Source organism: Pteropus medius, unplaced genomic scaffold (assembly GCF_902729225.1).
Source record: "Pteropus medius unplaced genomic scaffold, Ma_sr-lr_union100, whole genome shotgun sequence".
Classification (NCBI taxonomy): domain Eukaryota; kingdom Metazoa; phylum Chordata; class Mammalia; order Chiroptera; family Pteropodidae; genus Pteropus; species Pteropus medius.
Window position 1 is genome coordinate 35,898,707 of NW_024349800.1, and position 16,705 is coordinate 35,915,411.

General features: G+C 47.7%; 1 protein-coding gene and 1 long non-coding RNA gene across 3 annotated transcripts in view; one reads left to right on the top strand and one right to left on the bottom strand.

Moving 5' to 3' along the window:
- Nucleotides 1–7,632, bottom strand: part of RHOQ (ras homolog family member Q) — a 34,170-nt gene extending 26,538 nt beyond the window's left edge. Inside the window, exons 1-2 of one of the 2 annotated variants that reach the window (XM_039887252.1) lie at nucleotides 7,340–7,632; nucleotides 6,711–6,769 (exon numbers count right to left, since the gene is read on the bottom strand). In XM_039887252.1, the coding sequence (XP_039743186.1) occupies nucleotides 6,711–6,769; nucleotides 7,340–7,481 (201 nt within the window). In that variant the 5' untranslated portion in view covers nucleotides 7,482–7,632. The remainder of the gene's footprint in view (nucleotides 1–6,710; nucleotides 6,770–7,339) is intronic. The other variant, XM_039887251.1, reaches the window with a different exon arrangement.
- A 716-nt stretch (nucleotides 7,633–8,348) lies between these two features.
- On the top strand, nucleotides 8,349–16,699 carry LOC120621688 (uncharacterized). Its single transcript, XR_005658243.1, has 3 exons — nucleotides 8,349–8,589; nucleotides 8,912–8,985; nucleotides 16,323–16,699. It is a non-coding gene; the product is annotated as an uncharacterized LOC120621688 (long non-coding RNA).
- The last annotated feature ends 6 nt before the right edge of the window (nucleotides 16,700–16,705 follow it).

Consider the following 16,705-nt stretch of genomic DNA (forward strand, 5'->3'; position numbering starts at 1 on the left):
GGCCATCATCGCTCTCACTTACCCCTGACTGAGCGAGCATCAGGCCACATGGGGCAACTACATCCTCACCTCTAACCCTCACAGCAACCCTGTAAAGTAGATGTTATTTCTCACTTATAGGGAGGGAAGAAGGGCTCACAGAGGTGAGCTAGCTGGCTGATGGTCTCACAGCTATGAAGACGAGGAACTAGGATCCAAAGTTGTTGGAGAATCTGATACCCACACTTTCACTGCCAAGCTGCTTCCTCTTCAGGAGATTTGAGAGTGAGAAGTCTCAGGCAAAATGCAAAGGCCTGAGCCGAGAGATGGCCTCGGGGACTGCTCCACTACACCCCAGGTTCTGGGTGGGGATAAAATTGGTGGCCTGCTGCACATCTACATACTGTCACTTCCTTGAACCTTGGAGACTTCTATTGGATTAACAAAAATTTTTTTTCCAAGAAAGAGTTTGTGCCTAAAGCTATTCTCCAACAGCTATACCCTCAGTCTTTGGTTAACCTTTTAGCAGAAATGAGTTGACAGACAAATGGGAATCAACTCAACCTAAGAAATATTCGTTGCATACCTTCCGTGTATCAGGCTCCAGGCTAAGAGCTAGAGATGTGGTGGAGAAAAAAAGACAGACATAGTTGTCTGTCTTAGCGGAGCTTAGAGAGAGCAAGAACTGCCCAGGAGGCGCTGGCAGGCAGTGGATGCGGGAGAACTGTACTCAGGTCGCTGGGAGACCGGCGTGGGGGAGTTCCAATGACCCAGCTACCACAATGATGCCGCCCCACGCAGCCTCCCTGGTTGGGTGTTCCCTTGCTTCTTCATTCAAAGCAGCTGCCTGCTAGAAACTAAAAGAGGAAGAGCAAACTGCTGAGGGCAAAGAAAGCTGCTCCTTGACCCAAGCACGCCAAATTAGGGCAAACACTAAGCCCTCCCAAGTGAAAGGATACTGAGGGAGGCTCACAAATTTTAGTTTTTTAAAGAGACAAGTGTGGTTCCTTTTGTTTCTTTGTAACTGCTTTCTTGTATTGCTATTCTGTATCTGAGGCCTCTTGGTAAGACCGGCTGCTGCCAACACATGTGTCATTCCTAGAAACTAATACCCCCCAGGAGAGCTGCTTTGTTTTGTTTTGTTTTAATACCATTAGATCTCATCTCTTGAAACCCCAAATTCCACAACAAAACCGCAAACACCAAGCTCTCCGTGAGTCCTATGGCCCATAAGCTTTAAAGCCATGCCTCCTACCTTTTTCAAATCCTGGCACACACAGAAAATGGTAACATATGTTCAGCTCCCTCGGGGCTACACACTACTCCCCCTTAACCAGCAAAGAGGATGGTATCTCAGCACACCTATAACATTCATTCCTGATATACCTGCTGGAAAGCTTTGGTTTCCCAGAGTGTAAATGTCACCAAACCTCAAGAGAATCATGATAGAAGTGGAGAAGCCAGAGGGATCAAAGGGTCAGGAAGGGGACGGGCCCATCTGAGGCAGAAAGAGAAACCAATCAGAGCTGGTGGGGACTGTCCCCACCACAAGGTTCCTGCCTGCCTGTTGAGCTGGCTCATCCCAAATCCACATCAGAGTCTCAAGAGGGGGAACACGGGGCATTCAATCACTGCAAAGGCTTTAGAGCCAACAAAGGCCATCCACCTTCCCAACACAGAGGAGGAAGCCAGCATTCCATGTAATATGGTTCAGCCTAGAGATATAAATAGCTTCTAAAAAGGTTAGCAAAATGCAGACGATGAATCTACAGTAGGTTACTAAGGGAAACCAGGATGCTTAGTGCCAGCATCTTACCTGTTGCAGCTGATGTCTGGAAAGAGGCCCAAACTCTGCTCCCTGGGCCCCTCAGGGGCGTAATGTGGGGCTGCGGGGACCTGGAGCCTGGGTCTAGGCATGAGTGGGTACTTCCTAAGCCCTACTAATGTTCTCTCTCTGCAGGCCCCTCTAAAGTAAAAAAAAAAAAATCTTTTTCCTAATCGCATCTCTGCTTTCCATAAGCCTGCTCATTCTCAATTTCTCTCTCTGGGAAAAGTCAACCTGGGAAGGTACAATGAGGAAGGCTGCCAGCAGGTGGAAGGAGCTCAAAGAGGAGCAAAACCCTGGCCCTCCCCTTTCCTCCTTCCATTATACTGAGCCCTTGGGTGCTACCCCCCAAAAATGCAAAAGGCAGGATGGGGCATTCCCAGGCTGCCTCCCACAGAGAGTCCCTTCTGGAGGGGAAGTTCTTTCCCAGAGTGCCCAGAAGTCTTGCAGGAGAGCCACAGCTGCTGGGCTATGTCAAGTGAGAAACAGACCTAGCTTGTCACTGAAAAAGCAACCCCAGGGGATACCTGAGTTAAGGATATTTATAGCTCTGAAGTATGCACCCTTGAACTTGCTTGCATGTGTTTAAGTTAACAGACAAAGCAACAGCCCAAAAGCATACATATGGATTCACACAATGAGGCCCTGGCTAAATCTGGAACTCTAGAGAATCCAAACTTACCCCAAACACACACCCTCCCGAGTGTGGGTATTCCGAGACCTGGAATAAACTGGGTATCAGTCTCCTCTCTTTAGGATATCAAGTTCTGCCTTCCTGCCAAGGATTATGAGATCAGTCTGGAGCCAGCAGCTCCAAGAGCAGTTTGCCAGGCAGCTCCCCATGGCTTGTCTGCACAGAAAGCAAGAGCTTTTCCCACTTCCCGTGTACTCCAAACAGTGCAGAGGCAGGAGGGAAAGTCTTGCCTCTCCAGTCCCTCTCTGAGCAGAAAGTGGGGCTGCTGCACAGCCTACGCTGGATTCCTGAAAGCTGGGCAAGAAAGGAGAAGCTCCGCGGAGGCAACGGGCAGGAAGCCAGACACCCCTGATCAGGGCCCCAGGGAGGAGGAAGGTGCTGCCCTCAACTTCCACTCCAAAATGCTTGGCAGTCAAAATGTCAGCTGCTCCTAGACCACCTAGGGGCTTGGCCAGGAGAAGGAGCTACCCTGCTCTGATGTATGTGATGGGGACTAACACTAACCAACACACTCACGAATTCATGTTTCTTCCTCCTTCTCTCTCTCTCTCTCTCTCTCTCTCTCTCAATCTCTGCCCCCCACCCCCCCCCACCACCTCACCTCACCCCTCCCCTCTCATAGCAGCAAAGGTCAACAGGGGAAGCAGCCTGCTTTGGAAGGCAAAAGGTCATCTACTATATGCATACCTCTGAGATTCTGTAGCTTCAGTTCCAGACCACCGCAATAAACTGAGCTATAATCTTTTTGCTAGTGGAGGGTCTTGCCTTCAGTTTGTAAAAAAAATGCAAAATCTGTGAGGCGCAATAAAGCAAAGCACAATGAGGTATGCCTGCGCAGTCATCTCTTGAGTTCTCTAATATATAAATTGGGCAAATGTTTGCCTTTGACTTTGAACTTCACTGGGGTCAGAGGACACTAAGAAGAGTTAAGCACATTGACTAAAAGTTCCAATCAGAGACAGGCCCCGTTGATGTTATTCAAATACAGTGAGTGCCCATGTGTATGAGCAAACTTTTTGGAGAAAATAAAACTGCTTTTCAGTGCAGTGAGCTTTCTCCTCATCCCACTCTACATCCCAAAGTAGAATCAACTGAAACCTACATACCCCACTTGTATCTCTAATTCTACACTGAACTCAGTTTTTCTAAGAGGTTCTCTTTACAGCACTGAGGATGCAGGCTCTGATTAAGAAAGGAAACCATATGACACAACAGGGCACTTAGAGCAGGGAGCACTTTACCATGTCCATTGGTCCGTGATGGGGACTGTGGGAATTATAAAGTGCAAAGCTGGCTCCACACCTCTGCTGAGAATGGTGTAGGATCTGGCATCCTAGTGAAATTGCTATCAACTCCAGGCATAATACACTGTCCTCTGCCATCCACCTGTGATCCCTTTACCCCACAAAACTGCCCATGGTAGAGTACAATAATTTCTCATATTTATTACACATCTACTACAAATGAAGAACAGTGTCCTCTGCTTTTACGTACATTAAACAATACAAGCCGGCCTACAACACTGCAGTATAGAGTCTAATTATCCACATTTTTATTAGCTCAAAAAGAAGGTAAATAACTTAGCTAGAAGCACATGACTAGGAGAGCAAGGGGGAGATCTATTTGGTTCCAAAGCCCATGGGCCTTCCTCAGCTGCCCATCAGGCTTAAAGATTCCCTTTGTGTGTGAACGTGTGTTTATATATCATTATTGTTACTGTAAGATTAATCTGATACCAATTCATAGAGGCAGGGTCTTAATAACCAAAAACAACACAGAAATCTATATAACATGTGTGAAGAGGCAAATGATCCAGATATTCCCACCTATGCTGTCATCAGCCATAGCAGATCCCTATCTTTTAAATTCATTCTTTGGTACCCCCCCAGGTGCTTAGCACAGTACTAGGTACACTGTGGGCATTTGTCATTTAGTTTTACTGATGATTATTTTGCTAAGATTACTTATTAGCAATAAGCACTTAAATGCTGAAAGATGAATTATCACTAACTCTGATTCAAAAACAAAAGTCTTAGACACTGGGAGAAACACCAAGGGAATCTAATACACACCTTGGCCAACAGAGGAGGTGTTCCATCACTGGGCAAAAACAGTAATATCTGAACCTTACAAATGGGTTGATCTCACTTGAGATATATAGTTGTACATATCTTACAATCTCCATGGGAAACAGTGCACATGTGAGGTGCTGGTTTTGAGTGGGCCAACTTCGGGGGACCCTTTGGATCTGGATTCTCTACTCTGTAGAGGTGTCGTATAACACAAATTCAGAGAATGGCTGTAAAAATTCCAGGTACCAAGTTTATAGACACAGAAGCTATCCAATCAACTCAGGTGGCATCTCAGCACCTCCCAAGGCTTCCTGTGTATGTAACTACCTCCAACTGGGCAGATTCAGGCCTAATCCCAGCAACACCTCTCAGTAGCTGTGTGACCTCAGGTCAACAACCTAGCTTCTCTGAGTCCGTTTCCTCATCTGCAAAGATGGAAGATCACCTATCTCAGAGGCTGTTTTGAGGAGGAAAAAAAATAACATTTGCATGTGGCTGCCCCATGCTTGATATGCGGAAGGAACTCAGTAAATATTAGTTGGGTTTGAATGTGCACAGAACAGCTCTGACATATACACGTCCTGTTGAATAGGGTCATGGTCAATAAGTGGTCATGGTGACAAGTAAAGGAGAAAGGGAAAGAAGAAGTAGTGACAGAAGTTAAAATTAGAGACAATTTTTTTTAAACCTCTCTCCTTTCGACAAATGATTTCAACCTTTTAACAACTGTACTGTTTAAAAGTTGGCCTTATTTGATTGAATAAGTTCTCTCTTGCCCTCCACATGTTCTGATAAAAGGAATAACAACTGTAAAGCAGGCAACCAAATGGGGCCCTGAAGAACTGGCTATACAGACTTGGGTCAGTTTGGTGAAAGGGGGCAGCCTGAGGCACCTCCTACTGCCAAGTTTCTCTCTCCTCAGATGCTCCTCTAACTTAACAGTTTAGAAACCAGAGGCCACATCGAGGTATGCCTCCCCACCAAAGACATTTTCCAAAATCTAACCTGGTGCCACAATTCTGAAATCCAAAACTAGAAGAGCCACAAAGAACAGTTCCCCTTTATTGAGCACCTGCCTAATGTGCATCACACTCAGTGCTAAGAATCTGGCACATAATATCTGCACAGGGGAATGGTCTGAATTTTTTAAACCCCTTTTGCAGATAAGAAAACTACTACAGGACATCCCCCAAAGATACTCTAAGTCCCTCAGCTACTCACATGTCCTCAAGAACTCAAGTCTGCATGACACCTGGAAACTTCAGATCTAATCACAGGGCTGGATTCTGCAAAACTTCATCAGACACAATCATCTTAGCCCCACAGCAAAAGTGGGTCTGGGAAGAGGAAAGAGCTGAGACAGACTGGAGGAGAGACCTTAATCCTTTAGGAGCCACCTCTGATTTGCAATGGTCACAGGGCTGCTGGGAAGAGTATGCATTTTACTTCTGCAAAATAGTCTCTCCCAGAAAAAAACCCAAAGTCACCTGGCCTTCCTAGGAGAAAATGAAAAATAAGGCTCTTCTTCCAAGATTCACGCTGAACTCCTAACCCTTCCTGCCTCTTCCTGCCCCAGAGAGCGGCTGGATGGTTGTTGTTTCTTTCCTTTTTTTCCCTGTGGTCCCCTGGTAACACCACAAATTACGTTTTCAGGGATTCAAGTCCCAGAGTGCAGTGATGTTGTAACAAACATAACCAGGACCAAATGCCTTCCCATCATATTAGATGATGCCATTTCCCACCAATCAGGCTCCTCGGGCAGGCAGACCACTCACCAATGAGGGACCAGACAGAGGCTGTGAGGGGGAGACCTGGTCATCCGCAACTAAAAATAAGGGCGCTTCACGATTGGCCACTGCCACTTTGCAACAGGAGTTGGGACCCACACTAGGCACCATACAGAAGGCACACGCAGGCAAAAACTTTCACAGCCCAGGGGTTCACATGGGGTGGGCTGGTCTGGAGTTGTTGGGTTTTGTTCCTTTTCCTAATTTGCTGACTTCAAAAAAGAAAGTCTTGATCCAGAGCGGCCCCTGGCAGACACACCCTCCCTTCTAGACATCTTAGTTTCCAAAGGCCCTTCGCAGCCAACCAGAATGGGGAGAGGGAAGGGGTGTAGGCCAGGGGCCAAGACACTCACCTGTCCGGCCGTGTCATAGAGTCCCAGGAGGTACTGCTTGCCCCCTACAGTGACGCTGACTGCAAGGGCAGAAGCGGGGGCGGGGAGAAAAGCCCACGATTAGACTCTGGGGCAATTTCGGTCCGCACCAGGACCCTCCTCTCCCAACCCCGCTGGAGGCATGAGGGGCGCTAGCAGGCAGACGTTATCTCTTTTTTCTTGTGCCCAGCTCACTGCGAAGTGGCATGAGGTCGGGGTGCGATGTGGCCCTCAGCTTCCCGTTCCCTTCTCCCAAGTCCCATAGCCACGTCTCTCTCGCCCGGTTCCCCCAAATGTTTGCCGGGGCTCGGGGCAGTAGAGGAGGTGGTTGTGGGAAGGTCATGGAGGTCGGCCCTGGACTTCAGTGGGTTGGGAAGTGCGGGGAGCTGGCACTGGGCGCAGGGGTAGCGGGTAGGAAGAAGGGTCCGATCCGCGGGCGAAGGGGATGGCGAGAGGCAAAGCCTGGGGGTGGGGCAGGGCGCCAGGCTGAGAGCACCGCGGGAGAGGGGTGGGGAGCGCGTTCAGCAGAGGCAGCGAGGGGGCTCCGCCAAAGTTGCTCCAAAGTTCCCGGCCCTGGGAGCGGCCCCTTAGTCAGCAGTTCCGCGGCTTACCTGCGTAGTGGTCGAAGACGGTAGGCACGTACTCCTCCGGGAAGGCGTCGTTGGCATAGCTCATGAGTAGGCATGTCTTGCCCACCGCCCCGTCGCCGACCACCACACACTTGAGCATCAGCGCGCCGGGGCCGTGAGCCATGCTGCAGCCGGCCGACCTCCGGGCATGGTCCCCCCGGAGTCCCCGCCCCGGCCCCGGGCTCAGCCCCAGCCCGCCTGGGGGGTCCGCCGCCGCCGCCCCCCCGGCCCCATGCAGCGGCTCTCCCCGCCCGAGGGGAGGGGGCGGCGGGCTCGGGGCGCCGCCGCCGCCTCGGTTGCTGCCCGGATCCCCGCCCGGGCCCCTGTCGCCGCGCCCGCCCGCTGCCCCCGCCGCTCGGCGCCCGCGCCCTCTCCCCGGCCCGGCCTCCCCCGGAGGATCCGATGGATCATAAGACTACCCGGCCCGGGGGGAAACCGCAACTTTGGGGAGGGCAGAGAGGGGAGGGGCCAGGCGGCTCTCCCCGCCCCGCGCCCGCTGGGGCCCCCTCCCGGCTCGGCCTTGGAGGAGGGCGGACCGAGGCACCTCCCTCAAGTGCGGGCTCCCGCGCCCCGCGCCCCGCGCCCCGCGCCCCGCCCGTGGCCGCCACTCCGCCTTGCCGGCTCACCCTAGCTTGACTCCCCGCGAGGGCAGAGGAGAGGGGGCGAGGAGGAGGAGCCGAGAAGGAGGAGGGAGGGGAGGAAGGTGAGGCTGGGGGCGGGGGCGGGGAGGAAAGCGCTTGGGAGGAGCCGAGGGCTCCTCGCGAAAGTGCCCGCAGCGCCTGGAAGCGTCCAAAGGCCCCAATGCCGGGAGAAGACGAGGAGGCCTCACGGGGAACCACGACGACTCCTGTGATGACGCAATAGTCATGCAAAATGATACATATATATTTAAACTTCATCCGGAAGGCAAGATCCATCTCATCGGCCTCTAAGTGCACAGCAGAACTAGAAACCAGGAAGAAAAGACGAGAGGGTTCAAAAAAATATTTTTTTGAAGGCGCGAGGGGTGATGGAGGGGGTGGGCGGTGGGAGGTGGTCCTTGAGCTGAAAAGTAGGTACTGCAGGTTTATTGCTTGCGCCCCCTTCCCATCACCCATGTCGTCCACAGCAGAAGTTTGAATCATTTACTATGAAACCGGTGACTAAGGGTGTTACAGCATCCTGAATCACTGAAGCCCCCACAATCTACCAGAAAAGGGAGACATAAACTGCCGACTCTGGATGAGACCAATGTACCTACGTTCCCCATGGAGTCTAGATTCTATGAGGCTCCCTTGCAGTCCCGAGTGTCCCTAGGAGGTTTAGTTTGTGATCCTTGTGGAGTGATACATTCTTGTGCTCTGAGATTTGGCCTTAATCCAGACTGTAACCCCTGTCCCCCTGCCTAGGCAAAGCTTGGAAACACCTGGGCTGTCCAGGTCCCGTTCACGGCCAACAGTGCTGCTTTGAGCATTGGGCACTGGGGGAGATGGGAGAGTGGTACATTACACACCGACATGGCAAACCCCCTCCCGCTGACATGAGATTAATCACCTCCTTTTCATTGATTCACAGGATTAGAAAAGGCTGTGCTGAGAGACAGCAGAGGTCAGCTGGACCATCTTCCTTAGATCTCTCGTCCATTGTAGGTAAGCAAACAGATGTGGAGAGGTGAAACAGTCATCCCAAAGGCTTCCTCTAGTTCCAGCATTTAAGGACTTGTAGCACACTTTGGGAAATATTCACTGTTATGTCCCCATGCCCCACTTCTCAGTACTCAACTCTCAAACCCCAAATCTGATTTCTGTTGTCCCAGGAAGACTTCCTAGAGTATAAGAAGTTCTTTCTGGAGTCACAGGCAATATCGCGCTAGACACCTCCATTTCTGTCTGAGTGTGGGCGTTTGCATTGCCTGCTTTAGATTATACAATGGATTTTGAAGATACTTTGTATGTACTGAATAACAGGTCAAGAAAGGCAGCCTTGAAGTCAGATCTTGGTTTAAGGCCAGTTACTGCCACTTCTTAGAGGGGAAGAAAGACAGACTTGTTCCCTTTACCTTCAGGACCCTTGCTTTAGGCAGCATTTGCTGGAGCTAGTATTCTGAAAGGAGGGTCTATCAGAAGAGGTCAAGAAGCTACTTGAGTAACTCAGCCAGGAAAGTACATTTGGTCTGAGTCTGATACTAGTTAGCAGTGTTACTTTGAGCATGCCACTTCTCTTCTCTGTGCCATGGCTTTCTCATCTATAAATATGAGCTCATCATCCATAAGTGTGAGATCGGATCTCTCACCCTTGAGACCTCAAGGGCCCTTTGGAATGTGTCATGAGAGCTCCAGGTATCAGCTTTGGGACAAGGAGAGTAGTAGTTGCTGGAGACACAGGGAAGGTCTTTATGAGGGATTAATTAGGAGGTCTGTCCCCCGGACTGGAGGATGGAGGCTTCCCAGAGGCTTCCTGGGTCAGGACTCTGGCTTCCCAGTTCTCATGCTAGTTCTCAGAGGGGCAGACATTTGCTAGGGATCCAGGAAGCTAGAGGATCAGCTCCAGAACCCTGTTGCATAAGTGTTCTTCATTTGGTCACTTGAATTAATAAATCCTCCCTCCCTTTTTGCTTAGTGAGTCTGGGTTAGCGACCCCAGGTTCTGGATGCTCTGGGAATGTCAGAGCCCTCCACGTGGGGAACTGATGTCAGATGAATCATGCACTGGTGACTTCATTGGTGATGGTGACTTCATCCCTTTGGCCCATAGAAAAGCCAAAACTGACTGCCAGGAATACTTAGAGCTCTGGGCTGATTCCACCAGTGTCTATATGGAGTGGGAGCAGGGAATTATCCTAGATACCCCAGGTTAGCCTGGCCCACGGATGGATTAGTTGGAAGGACCAAACAGATCTTCACAGAAATCTCACTTTCCTACCGATGGTTAAAAAAAAAAAAAAAAAAAAAAGTTCTCAAATTTCAGTGGTTGAGGGACAGATAGCAACTTTGTTTCTAAGCTTCCCCATAGGCTCTGTGCTTCCTTTTGTGTCAAATGCAAATGTCAAAATACCCATTTATCTGTGTGAGAACAGTGAAATCTCTACTTAGCCTTCTCTTATTTACTCCTGTAGTTCCTACTTTTCTTTGATTTATCCAGTATCTCATTTAACAAGCATTTATTGGGATCTACTAGATGCCAGGCTTTATTCCTGAGTAGGGGACAAACAGCTGGAAAGCCACAATTGCTGGAGGGAGAGGCAGAAAAGAACTGATGAGCAAACAGATATTTACTATATAATGTGATCTGTGACCCATGCTGTGGTAGAGGATAAAGGACGGGCTTGTGGAAATGCAGGGAAGGCTGTTAGTTCCTAGCCAGCCATTTATGAGTTCCTGATCCTAGCTATCCCCAAGACCCTGTTGCACTACTGTTCTTCAGTTGGTCACTTGAATTAATAAATCTCCCCTTTCTTTTTGCTTAGTGAGTATGGATTAGTTTTCTGTCACTGGTAACCAAAGAAATCCTGACTATTATAGTATTATCACTGTAGTTCAGATAGGTGATGTGCAGAGAGATTAAGAAATTTGCCCAATGTCACACAGCTCGTAAGTGGCGGCAGATCTAGGTTTCAAAATCATCTGTCTTTAAAGCTCATGTTGTTTCCCATGTTCCACGTCAAAGAGGCATCAAAAAAAAGTGTTTCAGTAAGAAGGTTTAGAGCTGCCATTTGAGATCACTCTGGTAACGGTGTAGAAGATGGATTTGGAGAGGATGAGAGTGAAGACCGAGTGTGAAGAGGAGAAAGATCATGGGTGTCTGAACCAAGCATGGCAATGAAAGTGAGGAGGAGACTGTGGTGTCAGGGGTATTTAGATGTCAGAATCTACAGGGCTTGTTAGTACAGCATGGGAAGACCTAGGATAACTCTGAGGCTTCTATGTTATGATTCTATCAACCTTCTCTCCCTCTCTCTTTTCCTTTTTAATCTCCTCTGTTTTTAACCTCCTTACTTCTTTGGGTTTCTTCCTCACTTTTTAAATCTTTCCCATCTTTTATTGGTTCCTAACCATGCAATCAACTGCCTAAATCAAGCTAAGAGTAGAACTCCGGGAAAAATTTTTTAGATGTACTCGTTTTTGTCATTTTGTTTGTTCCCTTACATCTACCCTAGAAATGGAAAAATTGATTCCAATAGATCATTTGGTGCTATGGCTAGGATGCTTTGGGTTGCCAGTAATAGAAAAGTCAACCCGAACTGGCTTCAACAGCTAAGGAAGTGTATAGACTTATTTAATTGCAACATCCAGAAGTAGCTCAAACTTCAGGTATGGCTTGATCAAAGCTATGGCTCTATTTTTCCATTACTTCTCTCAGTTTTTCTCGTCTCTTTGAGTCAACTTCTTAGTTACATTGCCTTCTCCCCCTGAAACAAAATGGTTATACCAGGACTGGGCATCACAACCCATTTACCACACTGCCCAGGAGAGAAACCTTCTCTTAACCCACACATGGAACTAAAGTGTTGGACTTCCTCTGATTAGATCAGATTAGTTCCTCCCTGAACTAATCATGGTGGCCAGCAGAATGTCGTCAGATGGTTGTTGCCTTAGGCCTGGGCCACAGCCCTTCCCTGAAACCATTACTGTGACAAGAGGTCAAACTCTCTTGATCGGGCCTATCAGGATCCACCCCAAGGCCAGGGCTTTATTCCCTCTTAAGAGTGTAGGGTTCCTGCACAGTGGGTGGCAGGCATGAAGAGAGGCAACCAGCAATATCCATTACATCTGGATTGTTGCTCACCAGCAAAATTTCTATGCTCCACCCCGCTCCCAAGTAACATGAGAAATAAAGAACTTTAGGAGAGAAACAGATTTCAAGAGAAGAGAGATGAGAAGGATCCAAGTTAAATCCATGATCTGTTCCAAATTTCAGTTGTTGGTTTGTCAATACGTGAATCCATGCTCGCTCTGAATCCTTAATTCCTGGCCTGTAGTAGGTATTCTTCCTTTCCAAACCTTCTTCTTAGAATTATTGGTAAGGAGGTAAAATGGTTATCATCCTTTTACCTGGTCCGCCCTGCTCTTCTATTAATACTTCTTCCCCTCACATATGCCCAGTATCTTCAGACTGCAGCCTCTTTCCTCTCCAGGGCTCTCCTGCTTCCCAGACTCCACCTGGCCCACCTTCACAGCATCTTGCTATATTCCATGTTTATTCTTCTTTTACTTCCCACCACTAAAATCTCCCATCTGCATCTTATTCCCTTCGGGCTCAAATGGAATATGCAATGCACATTTTTTTTTTTTGGAGCTAAGGTGTTAATGGCTTAAACACCGTAGCAATTTCTTAAAGGTCAACGGTCCCTAATGATCCTAACAATAAATAAATCTCATAAGATTGGGTCACTTGGTTTTCATTTCTAGTTACGCTTCTAGAATGCAGCTAGTTCCCTTTTTCCAGTTCATTACATAAAAGAAACTGTGAAGTGTGCCCAGCCTCAGAATTTTGGCTCAGGCACCTTTAATAATGTTTTGCCATCTGCATTTCTGTCTTCCGCTGCAATCTGAGGTCAGGAGACCGGTTGATATAACTCATGGCATTGCTACTCATTACCAAACTGCAGAGAAGGATCCTTCCACCGTGGTTGCTGGTATGGAATACTCAAATGATCTGGGAGTGGCCCCTCTCAGAAACTCAAAGGAGGCTGGATTACAAACCCCTCTTCCAGAAATGAAATTAACAGCATTATTCCCTACTTCAGTACTAAGAGCGCCAGAAAACCATCCAAGATTCACGTGTGGTTGTTCCTCCATAGCGGATGTTTTGACCAGTGTGCATCACGATCATGTTTTGAATTTGGGGAATCTTTCATTTTGGGAGTCTTGGTGGGAAAAAAAGATCATCTCTTATAGAAACTGAAAGTTAGAGTCCTGCTTTAGTTGTCAGACTTAAGAGCTTTTCCAGCTATAATTAAATAAAGGGCACAGTCTTTCTGGAGGTTCCAGCTTTAGCAGTGGGTGCACAATTCAGTCTCTGACACAGGAAGTGGCACATAAGGGTAGGCAGTGGTAGTAGTTGTGGTGTAATTGAGTTCCTGGTGCAGAAGTGACAGATGTACACACTGATTGTCTAGAATTTGGTGGCAGCAATGGTACCAGAAGTGGTTTTCTCATCAGAGCAGTTCCTCAGGCATGTGTTGGGCACTGTTCCTGTAAAGACAGTCGAGTAGATTCTCTAGCTCTCCCATAGTCCTGTGAGCTACACATGATCCTTTGAAGTTCCTTTTCGGTTCAGTCAGCCACAAATAGCTTCTGTTGCTTGAAACCCAGCCTCCTGGGAAGGGGCTGGAGGAGCAGATCACTGTTTCGAATGTACTTCATGCAGAGGTTCCCATTTCTGCCACAGGCAAGAAACTAGTACTAGACCTAACTTCTGTCTTCGTTCGTTTCAACAGCTACAACAAAATACCCCAGACTGGGCACCTTATAAACAACAGACGGGTATTTCTCATAGTTCTGGAGACTGGAAGTCCAGGATCACCGGTACCAGCATGGTTTGGTGAGGGCCCTCTTCTGGGCTGCAGACTTCTTGTTGTGTCCTCACATGGTGGAAGGGACTAGGGAGCTTTATCGGGCCTCTTCTGTAAGGCCACTAATTCTATTCATGAGGGCTCTGCCCTCATGACCTAATCACCACCAGAAGACCCTACCTACTAATCCCTAAACTTCAGGAATTCAGTTTCAGCATATAAATTTTGAGGAATCACATTCAGCCTATAATACCTTCCTAATGTAAGCAACTCAGAAATTGTGTAAAATATATGAAACCACAGTTTTCAGCTATTGGACAGCACGTAGCATGGGACCGTGATTCCTGAAAGAAAAGAGCAAATGGGGCGAGCTCTACTACCACCATTTCTGCTGGAAGTACTCTCTGAATTGCAGCACGGTGAGGGGAAACCAAAGCACACCACAGTGGTTTTGCTGAGTTAAGGAGAGAGCTGAGGAGACTTTTCGAGATGGAGTACCAGAGACGAGGGAGTATAGCAGCACAAAAGGCTCCAGCATGATCCTCCCGAGTCTGCTGCTGTTACTGAATGGTACATGCACAAAGTGAAACTCCACAATGCTAGGCGAAGAACCGCCAGGGAACATGAGCTGGTTAGCTCTCAGAGCTAACACAGGGCTGGTTGATGTTTGAGTTTCAACCAGCCATTGGGAGGAGACCTTGTAGAATGTCCAGAGGATTCAGTAAAAACTGCAGAGAGTTATGCATTTGTAGAAGAGCTAAATTAGCCTTAGAGTAAAAGTAACTCTAGATGACACCCCCAACGAAGTTTATAAACAAGCCTCGTAAAGAACAAGTTCATCCACTATTATCATAACTATCACTCAAATTTCATCATTTTTAAAAGTACAATAAAATCCATACATTTGACAACATAAAATTTAGAATGTCAGGAATGACTAGACATGTAAATAAGTAGGAAGATGTAATCAGGAGAAAAGTCAGTCAATAGAAACCCAGAAATGATAGAAATAATGGAATTAGCAGATGAGGATTTAAAAAGGAATTATAAGTATACAAAGGGATTTAATGGAAAAGATGAAGATGGGGAGGAGGGGAATGGAAAATATTAAAAAAACAAAAACAAATCGAACTTCTAGAATTGAGGAATACAATACCTGAAAGGAAAAATTCATTAGCTGATCTTAACAGCAGATTGGACAAAACATTCCTGAGGTCTTTAGTTAAAGGTGGGAATTTCCAGCAGATGCCATAGGGGCGGGGTTAACCTTCAATCCTTTTGCAACAGTATAGCCAAACAGGTTATAAAATGACTGAAATAATTTCATGTAAATGTTCCCTGCCCTGAATCCTCCACCCCCAGGAACCCAAGGTCTTTTCCTGGCTCCCTCGGACCTGATTCAATAAAAATGACTGATGCCAGGCAGAACAAGGGGCCTTTAGGACTCTGCTCCAACTGAGGCAGGACTACTATGGTTGGTTAGCTGTTAATTATGTTGAGTGTCATCTCTGGTTACAGGATGTGTTAGGATTGTGGGAGCTTTCCTGGGCCTTCAGGTTACTTTTTTGAGTAGAATAGACTCAACCGAAAATTCTCAAGAAATTCATTTAAATAACTTACATTTTAAAAGTTCTTGCTGAGTTCTATGTTCCCAGATTGTAGGCAGTACAGGTAGAGGTGTTCCCCTGGAGAAGGCCAGTGCTGTGCCTCTTCCCATCTTCCCATTTCTCTCTCTCTTCTCAAAGAGGGTTGCAAATTTCCAAGGTGTGACAGTCTATAGGGGAGACTGTTTCCTCACCACCCATCTATTTATCTATAGGTCCAACTGATAATAATTATTAAGCAATCACTGTGTACGGGGCTCTTTAGGAAGTATTAGGATGAGTCAGAAATTGTACTTTCCCCAATGAGGTCATCATAGAAGTCCCTACCCGTGGTGAGGGACAGAGTTGGATAGATACACTCTCTTTCTTGCAAACCAGAAACTTCCCTGTGTCTGGGGTTGAGCTGTGTCTCTCAGTAGAGGTGAGGCCAGCCAGGAATGATCACCGTGAGAGTTAAGTCAATAGTAAAGCAATGTTTGACATCTGAATATGTCCCCTGAGCTGAGGATTTTGTGTTTCTGAATAAGCAGAGCATCTGAGCTCTTTTGGGGCTGTCCCTGACCATGGCTCATAGACTAGAGGCTTGGCCAGCCAGTTCTCTCTGAAGAGTTTGTGTCTCCAGCCTCTTTGCTCACCCCATACCAACTCTCAGCCTCCTGGAGGCTTCCTGAGGAACCTCTAGCCTGGGTCAACCTCCCCACAAGCAGCTAGAGCAGTGAGGTTCTGGGAAGGGCAGGATGAGAAGTGGGGTGTTTCGTGAGTGACATCTGACATTCACCTAGTCTTTACAAAGACTTGTTCACACATTTGACTTTCACAGCTCTATGAAGAGGTTGGCAGAATTCCTCATTAACATCCTTCTGTTACAGATAAGGCTTTGTGTCTTTATCCGAATGGAATCCAGGCAGATTTTGAGCCCTTATCCAGATCACCCAATCTGTGAGTGACATCAGGACTGAAACCTGAACAAAGTCCGAAGCACTTCTCGGGACACCAAGCTGCTTACCTATGGAGGCATCTGAAGCCAAGAAGGAGACCTTTTATTTCAGGGGCAGCCTGTTTCCCACCCTCAGAGGTTCCTGGTATGAAGAGAGAGAAGTGGGTCCTGCCTTGGAGGCATTACCATCCCATGACATCCCGTGACCACCCAGTTCATGGGACATGCTCATTAAGCATTAGTCATAGAAACTGCTTATATATTGCATAACTAGAATCTTAGACTACTCTCACTCACCCCCAGCCCCCTCCCCCA